Here is a 24236-nt window from a genome sequence, read left to right on the forward strand (position 1 = left end):
TTTACGTGGGTTTTTGGAAATTTTGGGTAAGTCTTTATTATGATGTTCCAATCCTTCCTGGCAAATTTTCCAGGCTGTCCTGTTGCTAACACTCAGCTCTGTACATGTTGTAGAAACAATTTGTATTAAAGTCAGATCGGAATTTGTTTTTGTTGTATATATCAATATATTCAAAAGAATTTGTCGCGCATATAAATCTAACATTGTCCTTGTTTGAAAGTTTTCACCTCAAATGCTCCATGTTTTTGACACCGAAGATAAAAAAGTATAAACAAATTGCACTTATTTTTTGTCCGGTTAACCTCCCTTTGCTAAATCGTTTATACAATCTGCCATTCTTCAGTAAGCTATTTTCTTATTTATTAATTTATTACAATACCCACTCGGGGAACAGTAGTAGATAGTAGATACTATTATCAGGAAAATTCTAAATGGGTATTTAATTACAATAATACAGAAATTTCTATTTAATTATTGTTGACATACTGTTTAAATTGTTGACTAAAATTGATTGGTCGCCGGTTAATCGTGGTTGTAAATAATTGATCGATAGGATGAAGAAATAACTTGTTAGACGAAATCTCTTCACACATTCTTTATTGTACTCTTATGGTAACATATTATGGAAACATATTACCTGTATAAAATTGCAACGGCTTTGATTAGGGCTTACAGGGTTGCCGTCTGGACAAATTAAAACGTAAGGTTAAGAATTTACATTTATATAAAATTAAATATTTTAAAACAAATTTAAACACATACTAATCGGCATTTATCAGACAATTCACCTCTAAATCATTGTTTTTTGTAGATAATGAAATATCTGTTTCATTATTATGTGCAGTACTAGTAACAATAAATTTAATAGTTTATTTGAATTGGTTACACATTGGCTAAATTCTGAAAATCTTGTATAGTTTTTCAACATCTGGTATTTCATCAATTTCCGTATAGTAATTCCCGATATTCCCGATATTTGTGTATGATTTTTATCTGCTTCGGTTTCAAAAAATCTCCAAACATCCATTATTCCATTTATGTAAGTATGGCAAAAAGAGATGTAAGAAGTTCTGCAGTAGTTGTCAAATATTACGAGGACCTCCGAATATATTCTGTAAGGGCCATCATGGCAAATCAGGAAATGTTAGTGTAGAAATGCAACAGCTCCTTGTATAATGAAGTGTTTCAAGTTCGAATGCAAATAGTCTGTCTAGCCACTATCGTTTTACTCGCATCTGTGGCAGTATTTTCGAATTCGTTCGAGCATATTTCGCATACGAAATTAGAAGAAATTCGCTCGAAATCCAGTTTTTTATATTTTCGAATAGTGCGTATACGAATTTTTTCGTATACGACGACACGAATGGGTATCAATCATTCGAATTTCGATGCTAGTATACGATCAAAGTAATTGTTGTCATTTCAGTTGTCACTGGGCCCGTGTACCTTAGATAAAATTTCAGCTGATAGTTTTTAATCGTTGTTTTAGATTGAACAATACAATACAATTTACATTAATACCACATTTTTACATTGAACTTTGTTTTTAATGGGTGGTTTAAATAATTTTTTAATAGAAAGAAATAGTTAACGCCCTTGCCGAGGCGATAATATTAGCGGAACGAAGAGGCAAGTTTACCAACCCATTCTTAACCATCTAGACTAGAGGACTATTCGGATGTACAATTTCAAAAATTGTACAGATTAACAAGGCCCCTCACAATGGAGTTGATAGAATGGCTTTTTTTGTTCGGCAGACACTGAACCACCATATTTCATGCCCTTTTTTACTTCTTGTTTTAGATAACAAATTCACCATAAACTAGGTTAAGTAAAACTGCCAATTATTCTTCTTTTTTTATTATTTAAGTTGTGGTTGTTCGAATTTGCAGTGTTGCCGGTGCAAATTCTTTTAGTATACGTATAAAATTTCGAAGGACGTTCAAAAATATAGATTCAAATTCGTATACGAAATTTTTCTTTCGAGTTAATTCGTATACGAAAAAATTCGATTGAATTTGAAAATACAACCCCTGAAGACAGCTCTACCGCGATAAGGCCGACGATGAACTCACAACAGTGCAGCGTTTTCTTCCATTTGATTTACATTTTCCGTAAAGACCAACGCTGAAATCTTCTCGTGAATCTGGCTATAGATAATGATTTCTATAAGCAAAATTTCGGATTAGTCATGTTCAATATGAAGGTCATCTGTGGCACTCAGTCTCTTACATGAGAAAATTGTGTCGATTTTCTATTAGTTTTCGTTGTTGCGTTCTGCACATACGATGACCTCAATATAACAATTGAGAGGGAAGAGAAGATATTCTGTTCAATCAATTCAAGATGTTGGGTATGTACATTAACATAAAAAAAATGAAAGCCAGTTTAAAAAGAAGTGAAATTAAACATAAATATACATAACCAAACATACAGTTATAACTAAACAAGAGTTTATACAAACTTAAATATTAGTCAATACAAAAGGACACACCAATAGACAACCATAAACAAAACAAAATAAAAATGTCGATTCTAAAAAAAAACTACTGACCGAAAGCAGTAAAATAATTTCGTATATATACCACGTTATAAAGAGAAAAAATATTAAACAAAAAAAAAACAAAAATATGGATATATATGTCAATGGTATAAAAACAAATTAATAATGCGGTGCATACAAATAATTAATACAATTATTAATACAAAACATACAAGAAATAAAATCGGTGTTAACAAAATACAAATATAGAATACAGTACATAAGCTAAAATTAATGTTTATATACGTAAAATGTTCTTTTTTGACCATGTTCAATCGCGATCGCGGCACAAATGAGGTCAAGTTCTAAACAAATAGAAGTCTATATACCAAGTAAGCGTACTTGACGTATATACATCAACAAGATAAATGGTGTAGTGTACCTTACCCAATGAATTGATAGCACCACCGCTATCGCAAAAGACGTCTTCACTGACGCACAGAAATCACAAAAAGTTGATAATGACCCATGATACTACGACAAGAAGATAAAGCCACTTCGATAACAACTTTGGGACCGTCCGCGCATGACGTCAGCGCACGACAAAATTGTACGGAGAGTTACGGGAAAGCATGAGTTTTATACATTGTCGTGTTTTTAAATAACTTGAAATAATTATTCTTCGTTTGTTACAATGTTTAATTTATACTTTGGTGAATTATAATCATACCAGTAAAATAATACAATATATACTGTAATAAAAAACTCGATAGTTTTTTCACTGCAAAAATTTAAGAGGTATCTAGACGTGCAGAAAAATACGGCACTTTAAATAAACCGCGTCAAATAAAAGAGTGGTTTAAGAAATATCCGCTGAGTTTAGTTTCAACAGGGCACCACGAGAAGGGTGCAATCAAAGATTACACACCCCCAATCAGTGTTGGGAGTACCCAGCGGTCTTGGGATAGTTTAAGGAGGTGCAAAGTCCTAAGACTCTCCGTGCAAAACTCGTCCCCTGAGATTAGTTCTTTTCCCGCTCAGCTTTACGCCGATTAGAAAAAGAGCACATCTCTCGGCCCCAAAAAACAAAACAAAAATAAAACAAACAAAAAACAAAAAAAAATACAAAACACACAAAAAAACAATATTACAAATTTGATTTATTTTACTTAACAATTTTTGAAATTTTTCTTTTTTGTATTTTAGACTTTTCTTTCAACTTTTTATTTAAAACTCTCATTCGAAAATACATCCGACATCTAAAAAATAGTTTTTTCACATCATCAGATGTTTTAACGTGAACTGATCTTTTCAATAAAGATTTTTGATAATTTTTGATGCCAACTTTAATATTATTGTCCCCATTGAATTGGCAAAAAATGTTTTCTAGTTCATGACAGTTTGTAAGTAATGATTCTGAAGGCTTCACCAAACCGCCTTCTGAGAGATGGTTTACCCATGAGAAAGAAGTGTTACTATTTGTAGAATTTTCCAAACTCTCTTCATGTCGTAGCTTGAAAGCTATGAAACCAGCTAAATTTTCTAGTCCATCATAATACAACTCTTCCATCTCAAAATCTGTTTGATGGTTTTCATTTTCTGAAGTTACTGGAAGATTTAATTGACTAAAAAGTGGTTCGGTTATCATCACCGAATCTTCTATGTCATTGTTATAACAAACGGTATTCAAAGAGCTTTCTGCTTTCATGTCTTGAAGCGACATGTTTGTTGTTTCTGGTACGTTACTTACATTGGCCGATAGTGAAATTACTTCATCATTCCGACCCATCATAAAATTACGAAGACGGTATTTAAATTGTAAAGGAGACGGATGGTCATGTAAACCTCCAATCGCACGTATTACTGAGAAGAGTCCTTCTAAGCAATCTTGATTTAAATTATATGTTGTTATATACTTGACGTTGAAATCTTTTTTTAAATCCAGAAAAAGTAATTGCAAAGATTTAATGCTAACAATAATTCCATGCTGAAAGGGCAGTAATGACTTCGAAGTGGATGTACGAATATTTTTCACAAGATTTTCCATTTTATCTAGAATCATATTTTGCTCATTTAAAGATGTTCCGTACCCTTTAATATGATGTCTTGTATCTTTTTGTTGAACTTTTGAATTAAATATATCAAACCAGTCATTAATTATTTTGATCATTTCAGCACATTCTAACCAGTTGATGTTATTTTCAAATTTTCCCAAAGACCCCAATCTAGTTAATGCGCTAGAAACAGTGTGTGAAAACAATTTTGTTGCCAATTTAACTTTTTGGCGTTGAGGTCCTTTCACTGTTAAAAATTCTTCACTGATTTTGTGAGCAATATTCAAATCAGCACATCTTGTATGCTTGAGCAAATCGACTATCGGCTTGACATTAATCAATTTTCCATTCAGAAAATAACCAGAGTCCAAAAAATGGTTTCTAAACAATTTGATCATATGTGGTGCATCTGCGAATTCATAAACTTTATTTCCAGATGATGGATTTTCAAACCAGGGCTTGTTTTCAGAAATACCTAATGCTTTCCACAAACCTCGATTACTGCCACCTAAATCTGAGTTTATAGCATAAACCGGATAGTCAATGTTCTCCAAACTCTCGATTATTTGAAACAATAATTCTTTTGTAATTGACCGATCGTAATCATAGAAGATAGGCTACTTCCATTTGTGGCAAATACCCGGGCCATAACAACTTGCACGTATTTATGAGGTCCCAAAACAATGTCGTGTTTTTTATCGTATTCAAGCGTTGTTTGAATTTTCATCTCATCGAAAATAATGATGCAGGCTTTTTCCTGTTTTGTTAGCCCGTAATTTTTCATGAGCCTTAAAATTATTTTCAATATTCCTAGAAAAAATATTTGCGTGTTAGGAATGTATATAATTTAAATAAATTTTAAAAATGTTTACCTGGACGAATTTCAACATTGGACGCCCATCTTGTTAAAGTACGTATTCCAGGTAGAGGGTACCCTCGTTTACGTAATAAACGATAGGATCGTGGTCCTCCTGCATACAGTGAAAGTGCTGAAGCCACGTCTTCAATGGACCATTGGATTTGCTTTTTAGTTTTTAATTTTCGCAACTGGCCTTTAGCAAATATTTCTTCTATAGCATCTGCCTCTGACCTCATTTTTTCCACCATCATTCGCAATTGTTTATTTTCTTCTTCAAGTTGTCTAATTTTTTGTGCATCTTCAATTGAACCAGTTTGAGTTCCGATTGAACGTGAAAGACAACAGTAACTATTTTCTTGGTCGTTATCTTCTATTTCCATGTTTACTGGGTTGTCTTTAGATTCTACTACCGGCGATACACTAAAATGTAATAAATTAAATCAATAATCGAGTTTTTTTGTGACATTGTAAGTACTCACTTATTATCCAATATGTGTTGGACTAGTTGTCTCCTTTTTTTTTGTTTCTGCCCGTTTTTTTCTATTGCATTGCGATGCCGAACAAGAAGGGGTTTCAATTGGTAAATAAGCATTAGGCATAGTTCTGGATTTAGTTTCCATTTTGTTTCTGGATAACCCAACAATTTTTCTTTCAGCTGGTAATCATCTTCAGTAAAATGCTTTGAGCATACACTCGCTGTAAAAACATTTATTTTTTCTTTTTGCATGCACTTCTCCACCCAAATTTTGGCAAGGTTTTTTTACGCGGGAATGTAAAAAACCGACACTTTGATGGATTTTTCAGTTTTTTATTATTATTGCTATTGCAACCAACTATCGCACAGTTTACCATTTTTAAAATATTGCACAACAACAAACACAATCTACTTCTAATTATATTTAAGAATTTTATTCCGAAAAGCTCATCCAGCACTATATTCACTTACGCAAACTGCATAACAAACCCAACGTAAAAATAGAACATTTGGCGTTTTGTCGTTCGGTGACGTAGGCATAGAAGAGAGAGACAGAATTATTCATGCGCGTGGCCTTATCTTCTTTGTCGTAGTATCATGATAATGACCCACCCTTACTGTATTTTACGACTCTCTCGGTCGCAAGACCGATACAAAGTGTCTCAGGTACCTTTAACCCACACCTGTGTGGTTTGAGAGATAAAACTCAACTCTGATTTTGTAGATGATGGAATCCCTTATCTCACACACACACACACGTCTGGTGTTATTTTGCAGATGGCTCGCTCTTGTAAATTAGTTCTTAAAACCGCTGTACCCTTGTACACGTTTAAATATTCTACGGGGAGACTCAAAACTAACAAAAAGTCTATTAATATTATATAAATGTTTTTATATCGTTGCGAAACTGCAACATTCGTAACTCCACTTTGACTTTAATAAAGATTTAAAACTAATTTCAACATAAAAACCTCCTGAGCCTGAGGTCTTAGGCCTCTCTTATATAGCCTTAAGTTGATTATTCACTTATTGTTATTAGGTGTTTGTATTATTTTTCTATGATCAACTTAATTTCCGTGAGAAAATTACGAACCAAAGAAAAAAATGATCAGCAGCTTTTCCGATTCCGTTTCCTTTAGGCACTAGAAGCACTTATGCTACTATTTAGTATTAGCTTTTTCACATGAATAATTTTATACTTTCACTAGGCAATAATGAGAAAATCGCCAAAAATTAAGATTTTTAAAAAAATTTCACGCCATGTTTCCACCTCTAGGATCATTTACATATATGCCAAAAAAATCAATAATTTTATCATAAAATTGATATTTCCGACAATTATAATAAACATGGCAGAAGTTTAAAAATCGTCATAGGTACACTTGATGTTTTTTTAAGAAAATTTGATTTTAATCATCAACATCTTCATCATTTTTGATTTTAGTAACCTTCGTATTAATACCTCCCTGTTTATTTATCTGCGATAATCTACGCACAACGCAAAAGTCTAAGGATATTTTAATAATTTGACAATACCAATGACAGAAATTGCATGGCCATATAAATTTGCTTGTACTAAATTTGATTGTTGATACAGACAGTCACTTCTTATCAAAAAAAAAAATTGTAAAACTGATAGCAATACGTATTTTAGAATGTTTTTTATGAGGGACAAAAAAATCGACATTTTTATGTTTTGTTTATTTTTAATTTTAGTCACTTTATACCATTCTTGCTTAATAGGTGAATTAAAGATATTGTCTTTTTACCATGCAACGATAACATTTAACATTGGACGAGATGAATAGGGCCGTGGGCCTCCTTCAAGCTGGTATGCGACAAACTGAAGTTGCTGACCAGCTGGGTGTCTCCCAAAGCGTCGTAAGTCGTTTTTGGCGTCAGTTTAGAGACATTGGAGTCCAGCCGAGCAACATCCAGGACGTGGTCGCTCAAGACCGATATTTAATTTTAAATGCCAGAAGGCAGCCAACAATCACAGCACCCGAGCTAGTTAATGAAGTACAGCTTGCACATAATGTAACAATTAGCAGCAGTACTGTAAGGAATCGTCTCTATGAAGCCAATCTTCGTAGTCGGCGACCACTGAGATGTCCACCTTTATCTAGAGGCAATCGCGCTGCAAGATTAATCTGGTGTCAAGAGTTTCAGAATTGGACTGACAATGACTGGGCCACAGTTTTGTTTAGAGACTAGTCTAGATATGGATTTCATCCAGATTCCCGTCGGACAAGAGTTTGGAGACGACCCGGAAATGGAAAACGATTACGACATCTTCAAGAAGTGTATGCATACAGAGGTGGTACATTAATGGTATGGGGCGGAATCATGATTGAAGTCAGCAATATTTGGACACTATTCTTGAACCTGTTGTGCGCCCGTTTGCTGGTGCTGTTGGAGAAAATTTTAATTTTATACATGATAACGCTCGACCACATGTTGCGCATATTGTAACAAACTGGTTGGATAACGTGGGTATTGATGTATTGCCGTGGCCAGCACAATCACCGGACTTGAATCCCATTGAGCATGTATGAGACATGCTCCAACGAAAAATTACTCCACATATGGGCAATATCTACAATGAGTTTCAATGAAAAGAGCTTCTGAGAGAAAAATGGACACAACTACCTCAAGCAGACATTAACAATGTGATTCGGAGCATGAACAGTAGATGTAGAACTGTGATAAATCAACGTGGTGGCCATACTTTATTTTAAGTTTATATTTCGTATTTTTGACATTTTATGGTGATATGTGAAACATGGGTGATTTGCAATATATTTTGTTTGCTCCAATTTTCTTTTTTTTATGCAATTTATGGTTCTTGACATATTAAACAATAATTTAAACTACAAATTTTGTATTACTTTTTTTAAATTGATTAGAGATAAACAAAATACGTCTATTTATAAAAATATCCCTAGACTTTTGCGTTGTGTGTATTTGCTAACATTCTCAGTAAATTTTTTAATCTGAACTCAAAAGTTTTAACAGCATGTTAAGCTTTTGATATTATATTCCGTAAATATAATATTGAAATATACAAACTAAAAATCTACAGTGTCCATGTAGCTATTTTTTTTTGTTTTTACTATTATTAATTTACATTTTTTTTTATATAACTAATCCATATTTTTACAATACTTTTGTGCACAATAACCTGTAGGAATTGAATGTAAATGTGACCAAATTAAGAACATATTTCATATAATTTCCCCAGTGCTTCATTTTAATTGACGCGCGGTGTATATAAATTACAGTTTATATTAATTTAGTTATCTTTAGCCGACAGTTTTTATTGTTCCGAATTAAAACTGTCACCATCAAAATTAATCATCTAATGCTGGAAATTTATCTCACCCAAATTTTTGTACTTTTTCGAGCACGATATAAACACACATTTCTAAAAATTACCATTTGACTTTAGTCAAGTTTCTAATATAGGACCAATGTTTAAAATATGTGAATCGTTTCATATAAATGAATTTTAAAATAAAATGCACTTACTAGAAAATTTGAAACACCAGTAAATTATTAGTTGTGTAAACAACTGTTGGTTTAATAAAAGTATGTAATTTGAAAACCAAAAAAACAAATACAATAACAGAATAACAAAACAATATAAACAGGAGTGAAACGTCACGAATTAGGACGTGTACGAACTCATCACTGTATAGCCTCCCATAAAATTATTAGACCCTCCGAGATATAGTAAACTGATCACCGGCATCCTTTGGAGATTGGTAAACTCATCACCAGCATTTTTGCCACAAGGCGCTGGTTTCTAATGCGGAAGATTGCCTGTTATACCTGTTACACTTCTCATTTATGTGGTAATTTATAAAATTCAGAACTTATTTTAAGCAAATTTCTTTAAATTATATATTAATATCGGGTTTTTTACGGTGTGGCCTAGTAGACGTATCTGCCAATCTAAACGGTTTTGAGATCTGAAAATTCAATTGCATAGTTTCCGATAGTGAACTTTATAATGATATATTTATTAAAAACAGTTGGAAAATTGAGAATGAAAGGATAAGCATGGATTTATGGTGAATTGTATGTTACTAGGCTGGAATGCCCAAACAGTTAGAGCGAAAAGAGACTCATTACTTATGTAGTTCTCTACCATATAATCGGCCATTTTACAAATAAGTGGTGCAGCCAATCTCCCCTCTTGTAAGTGGTTACCAAACCAAGTTTTTGGACTTTGCTAAACCAACTTTGGGTCAAATTAAATTAACACCTAATTCGCTTCGCAGATGGCCGAACGGCAATTACGGCCTTGTGAATCGAAATTTCAAAATCAGCCATAAGTTTTGACGGACTTAAAACGACACCAACTTCTTCGGAGCAACGAATTAATTAAGTGAAGACGGTGGCTTAGGTTTCTATGCGTTTGTCGAGAAGAACACAGAATATAAGAGACACGTAATGCTCATTTAATAAGCTGTAGATGGTAAATAATTGCAAGAAAAATTTTGGAAAATTTTGTTAAATGTACCATCCATGTATATAAAGAATGCCAAAAATAATAATATTTTGTTGCGAATCGTTATGCCATACAAAACATTTATCGCGCTCCGTATTAAGATTCATCTGACGGATTGCTTGATGCGCTTCCCCCTTGCCTTCAGTAAAGTTGGCATAAAAGGCAAACGATCGTTGCACATATTCCTCCGAATACAAGATATGTCCGTTGTTGTCAGGTGTTCGTTGAAAGAAGTTGTCGATCATCTTTTGGTGAATGATTTTTGATCGCCTCTCCGATAAGCCCTCTTGAGCTTTCATCTTGCAGGAGTTGCTGATGACTTGACGGCTTAGTTTTCTAAGGTCTAAGGTCACTGATTGTGTTCCAAGTCGCAGTGCAGGATATTTTCCGCAACTAAAATAATTATAGAAATATAAACACATGCTGGTCATTTTCAGACAACTAGACTTTATTCCATAAAATAAAGTCTTCTTTAGTTTTAAAATTTTAATAAGTTCTTTGCATATTTTTACGTTTCATGTGAAAAATTACTTTATTGAATTAGAAAAAATGATCCATTTGTGGTTAAGTCAAAAAAATATTTGGATCTTCAGCTGGTATTGCAAAACTTATTCTAAGAGTATAATTGCAATTCTACAAAGAAATTTGTTATTTATACTAAATAATTTTCCAATTCTGGCACTTTGAATTTTTATGAAAAATATCTATCAAGAGAAATGTAGAGTATTTCTTAACAAACTTTAAAGAACAATATTGACATACATTTGTGTTTATATTTAAACTTCTAAATATGCAGGGTGTTTCACTCTACCACCGTTCACGAAACATGGAAATTGTGTCAATTAAGAAAAATAGCGAAGTTCTCTAAAATTAAGTGGCTATTACCAAAAATTATTTATTTCGGGTATACTAGATGTTGTATGTGGCATGATCTAGGTTGTTTTTAATAGACCACCATCTCCGATATGTCACCGAATCGCACTTATTATAATTACCGTACTTTTCTCAAATGGATATACATAAGTGGGCATAACTAACATACATATTTTATATACATACTTTGGCTTGTTAACAGTTTTGTAAATATTAATTGTCTTATTCTTATTTCAATTAAAATCCAGAAAATTTAACCAACAGTCAAACTTAATTAATTAATTGGTGTCTGATGTAAAACTGTCATAATAAAAAAAACCAAAAATCTTTTTCGTTACATCCATAGGTGAAAACTCAACGTAGTATCTGACATACTTTTTGAGATATTCAATGTTTTAGAATGATCTACCTAAAATCTAAAACTGTGACAATTTGACTTTAAGAATTTAATCAGAAATCTAAAAATGTAATTTCAGAAAGGGTAATCTACTTAAATTAACAAAGTAATATTATGCCTTGTCTACAAGAAACTTCTTGTACAGTTGACTTAAAAAACTGAATCAATCCGATCCCAGTGCCAAACAACTAGAAAAAAGGTATAAAATCTATTTACCAGTTGTTTGACATTTAGCCTTACATCCTTTCATCGAACAAGTCCACAAAAGGCAATTTGATTTTAGAGTCTTTAGCAATTGAAATTTGAAATTATTGATTACTATTATTTTGCGTCCGCGTTGACTCAAAACGTAATCAATGAGCAGTTCCCTATCTATGTTAAAGCAACAAGGGCAAATGAAGAGAATTTTTTTTTTCGCATAGTTTTAGGTGGCTATCAATAGAATTTCGTGGAATTCCCAAATAAAAACCAATTTATTGCATTTGCACTTAATACATCTATTTTAGATTTATTCTGTCAAATTACCAAATCTTAGTGGTTTGCAAGGGGTTTATGGTCTATACCTGCCACGAGGTGCAAGTAGGCCAGTGATGAGTTTACCAATCTCTCGTATGTATTTTAAAATCACTAGTTTTATGGCGGTGATGAGTTTGTACTATGTACGAAGGTATTTATGCTAATTGGTGATGAGTTTACGTGTACCCTAAAAATCAGACTTAAAAACAAACGAGTTCTCCGTATTTCATAAACCTATCCATACTGACACGACTATACACAATTCATCCTCCCATCCTACACAACATAAATTGGCTGCCTACCATAGCATGTTACATAGATTAATAGAAATTAATTAATACAACGAACACAAAATTAATAAAATTTTAAATCAAAAACTACATAAGAAAGCCCTGAAATTAGTATTTTCACCGCCAGAGAAAAAACCCAGTACCTTCTGCTAAATTGCATATACGGGCAAGATATCAACAAAAATAGCCAAACACATAAAAAAGAAAGGAATAACACCAGCTTTTAGAACAAACAACAACTTAGGCAAATATATTAAAAATAACAAGAGCCAAAAGGAAAAAGCACTTACACAGTGGTAAATCTTACATCGGTCATACTGGTAGAGCTTTTATCAAACGTAAAGCAGAACATAAAAGGGCTTTCAATAATAGAAAAACAGACTCTACGTACGCACTTCACCTTCTAGACCATAATCATTCTTTTAAAGACGATTTTTAAATTCTTTACATTCAAAATAAAGGCCTTACGCTATCTTTATTAGAATCAACAAATAAACACCAACAAATAAAAAATACAGACATAATTTTGAATGACCAACTTGAGACAAACAGTTCTCCCCTCCTCAACTTATTAAGTTAAAGACTATAAAGTGTTTTACACATACCAAAAATAGATCACTTATGAAAGGCACTGGCCGGAACAGCTGTAGTGATAATAATTTAAAATAAATTTTGTGGAAGAGTTGAAAACAAAAGTTTTCAGTGTTTTATTGTTAGATAAAATGAATTTCAAACGCTCGAATCCATCACCAATATTTACTTTCTTGAATCGATAATATTTTATTTCTTATTGCATTTTGGATTGCTTAAGGCTTTTAATAAGATTCACCAATCTTTAAATCCTTCAGTAAAACTATTAGATTCTGCATTCTGCAATCTCTGTTGTTGAATTTCGCCCTTTTAATATTTGACCAGTTTAGTTTGAATATGTAATTTTTCGATTAAAACTAATCTGATTTTTTGGTAACTTTTAACCATTTCCTGATATCCTCTAACTTTCTACATACAAGATATAATTTTATGCTAATCAAATGCAACACTAGATAATATTCTTTTAACTGCACAGTAAGATGACAAACTATTCTGTATTACTATTATAAACACATATAATAACTAAATTAAAAAAGCTCCTGTGACACAAAATCTAAAAACAACCTCAAAGAAATTTTAATAAACTCGTTTTGAGTTGTTCTATAACTTCCATTAACCCTTTAGCGCGCAAAACTGTTTTTTTCGGTGTTTTCAAAAAATAACGATATTTTATGTACGAGTTATATATACAAAAATTAGCATATTGCCATGTTTAAAAAAAATTTTAAGCTTGTACTTTGAGATGGAGGGGGTGGTCGATTTTTCGACCAGCGCACGTCAAGGACAATATACTCTATGCTTGAATCCTAGTCAAAATATCGACCACTTCCGTTTTTCAAAATAAGAACAAAAAGTAATGAACAAAAGTATTTATTTCTTAAAAAATCAGTATATCAAACATTTTCTTATGTTTCGTGAAACGGTGCAAAGCATTCTAAACAGAGAGCTACTTTATATCTACGGCAAACAATTTGACTTCTTTTCGTTTTCTTTGCGGTGTTCCAATATGCACAACGTCGACATGTTCCTTTTACTGGCAAATGATCTCCCAAATTTGTTTTTCTAACATTACTTTCTATGGAGACACCTCTTCCTCCAATTTTTAAAATCTTTTTAATTGCTGTCGCAGCTGGGTTTCTTCTTTTTCGACTGTTATAGTCTGCAATTAGCTCATCAGCGAAAATTGTTCGAAATTTTAAGTGTGAGATAGGTTATTCTTTTGCAGGAACTTACTCTTTATATAAAATATAAGAATTCACAATGCAACAATCAACTAAATAATGGAATAGTTTTACCCACATTTTTGTGATTTCCAAGAAACTGAATATGTAGAGTGATATTGGTCAAATTTATCGACTCCTCCCATATATAAATTATATGCAGCAATAGCCTCTGGACAGCTGACTTCTGCTCGATGTCCCATTTTGTTTGTCCTTTTCACTTTTGTTATGATTCCTGGATTATGAATAGAATTTATTACGTTTACTGATTTTTTTCATTTATCTCTCAAGTTTACTACCGCTAGTTCCCCTGATTGCGCAAAATCTAAATCCCCTACGTTCATCATCTTGTTTGTTTTCAGCATTGTTTTTGGATAATAGTTTCTATCAACCCTGAAAGTTCCGCAACCAAAAGTGTTCCTCTCTAATAAACCTTTCAAAAAATCTAATGAGGAAAAATAGTTTTCAAAATAAACACAGTATCCCTTATACCAGTAAGGCTCACTTAGTTGTACAACAACCCACTCTCCCAGGTGAAGCTCTAGCATTGTACCTTGTTTTACTTGATAAATCTGAAATGAAAGCATATATCCAGTCTTGGAACAAGCAAGCATACTTTTATTCTCCGTTTGATTGGTTTTTTCGCCATATATTGTTTTAGTGTTGTTCTGCCCTTGAAATCAATCATGCTTCCATCAACAGCTATATGTCGGTAAGGCCTAAATAACCTTTTAATTTTTTATTTTATTTTTATATTATCAGAAAAAATATATTTGCATCAATGTTTCAAAATTCATCAATTCATCTGAACAAATTTACCTAAATTTTCTCAGCGCCAAGAGTACTAGATAAAGGAAATTAAAAAATGACGTCAGATAACCTTTAGGAACGGTGTGACATTAATAATTATACAACAATCATTTGAAATTTAGAAAAAAAAATCAAATGTATAAAACACTGTTATGAAATAAAGTGAGGCTACTTTTATTATTTCATCGAATTCTAGAACAAATTGTATAAAAAAGTAATAAAATATTCGGAACACTATAATTATATATTTATTTAGGTACAATTGCCTTTTTTTCACTTATAAACAAAATTTTTTTGATAATAACTAATAATAACAATCACGATACAGCAAAACCACAAATAATAGATAACTGCAGAGGTTCAGAGGTAGATTTTTGACCAGACTACGAACTTAATCCTACAAGGAAGCAAAATAAGTGGTTAAAAAATCAACCAGTGGCCGCTAAAGGGTTAACTAGATTTTCAAAGTATATAGCTTAATTTTGTTTCAATCTCTTATAAACAAATTATTATAATTTTTTATAATTAATAGTTACAACTTTTTTTATTAATAAAGATAAAATAATTTTGCAAAGTTTATTTTAAATCTGAACAATTACCGTTAAAATGATTGGGTTTTGAAAGTTAATCGCATGTAAAAAGCTGAGTTATACTTGGAAAAGCCCCATCGAATGCCTATATTGCAATTATTGTTTTTCACGAAATTTATTATAATTCCGGTTCTAACAATCAGGTTAAAGTTTACCAAACGCCATTTTGTTCATTTTGTCAAAAAAAACAATTTTCATTTTTGTAAAATATAAATATCTCTAATAGTTTAGGAGATACAATCATTCAGACAATTAAATTGTCAATAACAGATTATCTGACGGGTTTTTGAGGCTGGTACCCTCGAAAAATCGAAAAAAAGCGTCAATGTACCGAGGGGACATGAAAAAATTATTTCCTTTCTTTATTTATTTCAAAACCAGTTTTGAAAACGAAACACATAAAATCCATATCTACTTCAACCAATTTTAGTTATTATAACAATGAATGAATGAAATTGCCAAGAAAACCTACAGCTGACAGGATTACCAAAGGGTCCCCAAGAATGGGTCAGGTAGTAAAATGGTACAAAACAACGAAACAGTTTTCAGTTTGCAGTGCATAAACGCGTAGTGTAGTGCAAATGCGGATATTCACATAAATGTCAGTGATAACTTCATGATTTCTAGATATTTTAAAAATTTTTTGTACCGTGTGTAATGGCCTCTCAAAACATTGAACTAAATTGTGATACAGTTGATCTTATTTCGAGTAAGTACTTTTTAATACATAGGTATTCTATATACATAATATGTATTGTATAGTCACAATTAAAACAAAAGCAGCACCATTTTGAATTTCCACGAAGTTTAACACGTTTCTCTGAATCATCAGCTTTCTCAGTGGAAAAATAATTTTAAACACACAATTTTTTTGCTCTACTCCGTCGAAAGTGATGTTTAGATCTCTAAACATAACGTGAGCTGTAAGTTTATGATAGATACTTTCTCTAAACTTTGGGTATGGCTTCATTTGGTTGAGTCTGACACGGTTTCCCTCTTCGACTTTTTTTGGTTCTGGGCATTTGTCCTCTCAAGAAAATCAGAAAACAAGTTGCGTCAGACAATATATTCTTTTAATGAAATAGGAATGATAAATATAGGTCATTCAACGCGACTGGCGACTCGAACATGTTGGAAAAACTACTGTGATGAAATTCATAGATAACCAGCTAATTTTTTAGGATACTTTCATTAACAGCAGCAAAAGGAACTTGTTTTTCGATTTTCCGTGAAACCGTGTCATACTCGGCCTAATGAAACGATACTCGAAAGTTTGGAGAGAGCTATCATAAACTTTGTTCTCTAACTATATTGTTAAGTCAATTCGTGCAATAACAATGGCACTAACGTCTAATTTTACTCTTAGGAAATTAAAGTGTAATTTAATTTCATGAACATCCCATTATAGTGTTTTCGTAATCGCCACGCAGTAACAAAATTCTAGAAGCTGACAGATTCAGATGTGGAAGCCTATATTATTATTTACAGGGTACATAAAATGGTCAAAATATTTGTTTGGAATAGGTATAATGGTATTATTTCCGTATCTACTTTACATGTTTTTTCAGTTGTTTGATGTAAATCTATAAAAGTGACTATTATTTTTATTGCATTGAAACTCAACTTAAATTGGATAAATCCTCAGATTTTAAAAATCTATAATGTAAGGGTAAATCGTTACTTTTCATCAACTTCTTACAAATCACTAATGCTATGGTTATATTTAATTGGTAAATACAAGAATAAAATCAATGACGCGGAATTATATGTATCCATGTGGGTTCCAATCATCGGTTCCAATGATGAAAATCGCGCCCTCCCACCACTAATATATATATATATATATATATATATATATATATATATATATATATATATATATATATGTATATATATTATTGTGATATTTAAAGTCTTGGTGCGCCAAGCAATAATTAGCTAATTAATTTTTGATTAATTAAAATTATTTAAATGATATGATTATGACTCTATCACAATTTTTAATTCTTTTATCTCAGGGTTAAATTCGTGCTTCAATATCTATGCTATTACATGTGAAAGGTAAGGTCCAGAGAATACCGGAATAATAAAAAACACATATGATCTAACACTATATATTGAAATAAAAATAATGAAATAATTCACACTCAAAAGTTTTCAATAAACAAATCTCATATAAGGATTCTCAAAATTTTGTTCTCCGTACGTGAACAATCAAAATTAATGGTACAAACAATATTAATTGAAAACTCAAAATCCCAAACTATTCTAACTCTCCTAATCAAAATATTTATATCCTTTCTAAATTACGTGTAAAAATTGTGTTATCAATAAAAGAAAAAAAAACTGCAGAAAACAAAAATATCTCTCTCTGATGATGAGTGGTCCAAATCCTTGTTCCTTGTAGACTGTATTATCTCCTCTCAAACGCTCCCTATGTAATCAGCAATCTTACAACAGATTGTTGCAAGTATATCGTCCTTAATGATCTCCTTCAAAAGCAACAATCATTCAAATTATGATAGCCTTTCTCCTCTCGATAAACTGAATCTCTCGTTGGCCCGAGTGAAAAATGACTCTTGGAATATCTTCTCTTTACGATAAACTGAATCTCTCGTTGGCCTGAACAGTGACTCTTGGAATATAAGTAGGAAAATATGACTTACAATCTTTTGCTGCTTCAGCTTCTGTCAGATACACTAACTCCACAAAAACTCACTAACATTCAACACTACTGCTTGCTATTTCTTGGGAACCACCATTTCCAAGTCTTACAGACTTGGAAAACCAACTGATTCTCCTTTCTCTCTCCTCCATCTCGCTAAACTTTTTCCTACATACTTATCCCACCTTTTTCAATCTCCGCCAATCAAAACTCGTCACAATTCCCCCATTTTTTCATTTCGATAACAAACAAATTTTTACCTATAATTATAAAATTTCCTAAAACTTATTTACAAATAATATTTTCTATAATTCTTAAAAACTAACAAAAACCTCTTTCTAAAATCTCTTCTATTTGTCTCTAATCACTGCATTAATGTATTTTGGAAAACCCGTTTCAATTGTCTTTGGATTTCACTTAAAATTATGCGGGTCACTCAAGTATAACAAAGAAATAATTTATGTATAGCTTACATTTTGTTTAGTACAGGTAATCCAAGAATTTAATAACTTTCCTTCTTTGAAATGTTTGTTGTTTATTATCTTACTTATCTGAATTATTTTAATGTTTTTGAACTTTGAAATATTTTAATCAAACCAATATTTTTCTCGATTTTGCATATCATAACAAATCCCCGCCATTTGATCTGCCGAAAACTCTTTGTTAAATTTTAAAATGACAAAAGTTTTCCAGGATCAAATTATTTCACTATGTTATTAAAATCTATTCATGATATTGATAAATGTCGTGAATGTTAAAAATACCCCGTATATTTCCTGTCTCTATGTGCGCTAATTCATAACTATTTACCCCATTTTCCGTATTGACCCTATATGGACCTTCAAATATCGGCATCAATTTAGCACAAATACCATTTTGTAAATTCGACACCCTCAGTGCCTTCACTAAGACTTTATCTCCTTTCTGGAATTTGATCGGCCTTCTTCTTCGGGTTCTCTCTTGTCTTTGGAGATATTTCTCTCCACTTCGTCTCAATCTTCTTTGAACCAACTCGATCACTTCTTCGTATTGTCTGGGGGCGGTGTCTTCCCACGGTCTTGTAGGCATTGTTCCATTCATTATATATAAAGGCGTCTCTTTGGTAACCGTATTTGGAGCACAATTCAAATAGGTCTCGATCTCAAACACTTTTCTGTCCCAATGTCGATGATGTTCTTCCGCGGCAATTCGTAGAAATTTTGTGACTTCTTGTATAAAACGCTCCGATGGGTTGCTCTGTGGATGACGGATGCTTATAAATTTTGTATCGATGCCCCTCTCTCTTAATTCCCTTTTAAAACGTTCGTTCCTAAAATATGTCGCATTGTCCAATAAAATATTGTCTGGTCTTCCCACCGTTTCTATAAAATTGTCTATCTTCCTAAGTATTTCAATTCCTTTTGTGGTTCTGCATGCGTACAATTTAACATATTTTGAGAAAAGATCCACCATAACTAATATGTGTTTATTCCTTTGAGTTGTTGGTATCAAATCGCTCAACATATCAATAGCAACAATATCCAGTTTCTTCCGAGCTACGACGTTTTTTGTGACGTTTTCATTTTTAAAGTTCCTACTTTTACACTTTTGGCATGTCACACAATTTCGAGTCACCCATTTGGCTATTGTATAGTCCTGTCGACAAATGTAGTTCTCCCTGAACATAAGCCACACCTTTCTACTTCCAATATGTCCGTTGTCACAGTGTAACTTTAAAAAAACTTCTTTTGCCATTTGCTCCGTGATTACATAGAGTTCTTTACCATCGACCCTCTTAAAATATAGGTTATTTTCTTGTTCAGCCCTTTGCTTTTCTCTTTCATTCAATTCTTCCTGATTTTCCCTGATTTTGGCCAAAGAAAATAAGCCTGCTTCTTCTCTCATTATGTTCATGCCTACGTGGAGAGTTTTGTGATCCTCTTTGCGGAATTGTTCATCTCTCGTCAACGCATCAGCCAAAATATTGTCCGTTCCTTTGATATATTTAAATTCAAAATCATATTCTTGGAGTAAAAGAATGCCCCTATGAATTCTATTATTTACCAACCTATTTTTCATTATGTGTACCAACGCTGCATGGTCCGTTTCAATGGTGAATCTTGCCCCAAGTAGGTAAAAACGTAATTTGTTTACACAAAATAACACACTGGCAAATTCTAATTCAGTAACGCTGTATTTTCTCTCATACGTTTTGGTTACACGGGAAACGAAACATATTGGCACCTCTATATCGTCTTGTATCTGTGATAACACCCCTGCAAATTTTTTTATGGAAGCATCGGTCCTGAGAATGAAAGGTTGCTCATATCTTGGGTGGTGCACTCTTACAGCTGTGGAAAACGCTCCTTTTAAATTTTTGAAAGCGATTTCTTGTTCAGTTCCCCATTTCCATCTGACATTTTTCTTAAGTAATGCTATTAGCGGTATTTCTTTTGTACTGAGGTCTGGTATCAGCTTTTTGAAATAGTTTACCATTCCTAAAAATCCCCGCAAAGTTTTTAAATTGGTTGGCCTAGGGTAGTTGTTTATGACTTCGATTCTATCTTCTGCAAGACTAATCCCTTTTGTGTCTAATTTGAATCCTAAATACAATACCTCTTTTTGGAAAAACTGACACTTTTAAATATTTAATTTTAATCCGGCTTGATCAAGTTCTTCGAGAACAGTATGAATATGTCGTAGATGGCTTGTTATATCCGGTGAGAAAATTAATAAATCATCTATGTAATGTACAACAAATTCTCCATGCCTATTTAAAATTGTGTGTAATGCGCGAACCAAAGCAGCGCATGCACTTTGTAGTCCAAATGGTACTACCCTAAATCGGTACACCACTCCGTCGATAGAAAAAGCGGTATAATTTCGACACTTTTCTGCCAAAGGTATTAACCAAAAACTGTGTTTCAAATCGATTTTGGAGAAAATGTGTGATCCTGTGATTCGTCCAAAAATGGCTTCTATGTTCAAAGGCGCTTCGTATTGCGCGATTGTGTGCGAATTAATGTTTCTTGCATCTAAACATAATCGCAAATCACCATTTGATTTTTTTACGCATACTATCGGGTTGATATATGGAGAGTCACATCTTTCGATCACCTTGTCTTTGATCATATTTTCAATTTCCTGTCCGACGCTTTGCCTGTATTTATACGGGATTGGATAAGTTTTCGATTTAAAATTTTCTAAGTTTTGAACTTTAAAAGAATGTTCATAATTTTTAGCCACTCGGCTTTCTTCATTAATAAGATCTCCATAATTTTCTAAAATCTTCTCTATTTCCTTCTCCATGTTTTCTCCACATATTATTTTTCTTTCATCCTCAGTTTGTTCACATGTGTTCACTGTCCGTATTACTTCTTCACAAAATTCTGGATTCTCGTCCATAATTGCCATTTCTTCTCTGTCCTCTTCCGTTATTTCTTCTTCTATTTTTTTTTTATCTTTAATTTCTATCTGGTATTCCGAGCACCATGTTTCGGCTCCTTCCATTTTTCTGCTTATAACTTCCTTTTTTTCCTGCTTTCTTTTCGAACTCTTCTTCTTTTTTTTATTCTCTTTTCCTCTTCGGATTGATTTTTTTCTTGAGCTTTCGATTTATCCTCTACCGTCATATTGATTTCTTTATGTGTTTCTTGTCCATTTATCCTTTCAGAAAATTTTCTCCTATCTGTTTCCTTTTCTTCTTCTATGTTGTCTGGTTCTGCTCTGATTTCCAGTTGATTTTCCGAAAAATTGATGGTGATATGTTTTTCACTCAATTCATCAATTCCCGCTATCATATCATGATTTAGATCTTCGATCACCACACATTGCATAATATAGAATTGGTCTCCCACTCTGATCCGTACTCCTAAACCTTCGTTTACTGTCGTCAATTTTTTATTATTTGCACCCACTAAAGCAACCCTCGGAATCTTATACACAAATCTGTCCATATTTAATTCTTTTACTAGTTTTTTATTGATTAACGAAATTTCCGATCCAGAATCAATCAGAATTTTAATCGCTTTATGTTTTATAAATGCATCTAAAAAAATTAGATTGGAATTAGAATTTTGTTTTTCGTTTCCCGCCAACTGTATAAACTCTCTCGGGTGACAAAATATACCGGAGAGTTTTTTACTTTTGTTTAGTGGATGCCTTATTGAAAATCCTGTCTGGATTCATTGAATACTTCTTCTTCCTCCTTTTCTATTGCCACATGATTCATCTCTCTTCTGTTTTGTCGTTGGAATCTCTGATTATTTCTATCGTCCCTTTGTTCGATCGTATTCCTATTCGGAGGATTTTGTGCATCTCTATTCCTGTTGTGATTTTCATTTGTTCTATTTTGTGTATCATTCCGGTTATCGTAATTTTGTTGTCTATTGTAATTATTGTAATTTCTCGGCCTATATTCGTTTGTTGATCTGGGGTGTCGGTTTCTCTGGTCATAATTTGATGAATACCTTTTTTCCGGTCCATTATATTGGTCATGTTGTCTTCTATTTCTCATTTCTTTTCTTTTCGCTTCTTTTAATTGAAGGAATTGGCACAAACTATCAATATCTTGATAGTTTCTCAAAATCACGTGATCTTCCAAAGTTTCCTCAAAATGTCTGCTGATCATTTCTACCAGCTGTTCGGTAGAATATTTGTATTCTAGATATTTTGAATTGTTATATATCTGCAAAGCATATCTTTCTTCAGATATTCCCATTTTTTCGTGATATTTTCCATTCTGTAGCTCTTGGTTGATTTCTCTCTGTTTATTTTTCCCCCAGAAATAGTTGAGAAATTTATTTTCAAAATCTGTCCAATTTTCAAACTCATCTTCCTTGCTTTCATACCATAACGCTGCTCCTTCTTTCAAATGGTTTCTAATTGTTTCTTTGCACTCGTCAAAATATCTAATATGTTGTAATTTGGTTTTCAAATTTTTAACAAACGGTACTGGGTGTGTTTTCCGAATATCCCCGCCAAATTGTATTTTCTTGCCATTTGTTTTTCATTTTGCTTTAATCTTCTTTCTATTTCCTTCCTGTCTTCTTGTAGCGCCATTTCAAATTTTTCTTCTAACTGTTCTAATTCCTTTTTCTGGACAGTCTTACTATCTTTCATTTTAGTTTCTATTTCTTCTCTCTGCATCTCTAGTTCCTTTCTCTGGCAATTTTGTATCTCCTTCATTGTATTTTGGATATCTTTAATCTCTGTCTCTTGTTTTGCATTCTTTATGGTTATTTCTTCTATCTGTTGTATCAGTTCTTTCTTTATCCCCTCAACACATCCTTTAATTTCTTGTTCATAGTTTTCCAAACGCTTCTCTATATTCCTGTTATTTAGTTCTATTGCTTGCCTTGTTTCCCGTTGGTTTTCTTCCATTGTTTGTTTCGTTTCTGCCATTGTTTGTTTTGTTTCATCCATTTTTTGTGATGTTTCTTGTTGGTTTCTCTCTATTGTTTGTGTCTGTATTTGCATCATTGCTAATAATTTTTCCAGCATTCCTGTTTCTTTTCTTTCCTCCATTATTGTGGCATTTCCTTCATTATCCGATCCTTCATCAATAATTGTTTCCTCTTCTCTGTTATCCTCCTTCCTTTCTTGCATTTTGCTTTGACTCCTTGTGGTCGACATGTTGTTTCTTTTCGTTACTGTTTTTGTCCCCGAAAAATGTGAAATTTTACAACACTCTATATGTTTCAGAACACGACAATATTTCTCCCCAAATGTATTAAATTTTCACGACAAATATCAAATATGCAATCAGTAAAATTCAAATAATTCAAAATAAATATCAAATGTACGATTGGTAAAGAAAATAAAATCAAATAATTCAATAGCAGTAAATATCCACTAACTACGATCAATCAATAAATCAAATTTATATTCCCTGGAAAAATTGTCAAAATACTTTCAAATTCA

The 24236-nt window shown here is 32.5% G+C and overlaps 1 protein-coding gene across 2 annotated transcripts in view; it reads left to right on the forward strand.

Moving 5' to 3' along the window:
- LOC140450208 (choline transporter-like protein 1) overlaps nt 1–24236 on the forward strand; it is a 258955-nt gene that overhangs the window by 7929 nt on the left and 226790 nt on the right. Inside the window, exon 1 of one of the 2 annotated variants that reach the window (XM_072543689.1) lies at nt 16252–16379. The exons of the other annotated variant lie outside the window; for it this stretch is intronic. Within the exon in view, the coding sequence (XP_072399790.1) occupies nt 16328–16379 (52 nt within the window). The 5' untranslated portion in view covers nt 16252–16327. Of the gene's footprint in view, nt 1–16251; nt 16380–24236 lie in introns of those variants that run through there. 2 annotated transcript variants of the gene reach the window in all.

Source organism: Diabrotica undecimpunctata, chromosome 9, assembly GCF_040954645.1.
Source record: "Diabrotica undecimpunctata isolate CICGRU chromosome 9, icDiaUnde3, whole genome shotgun sequence".
NCBI classification, from domain to species: Eukaryota; Metazoa; Arthropoda; class Insecta; order Coleoptera; family Chrysomelidae; genus Diabrotica; species Diabrotica undecimpunctata.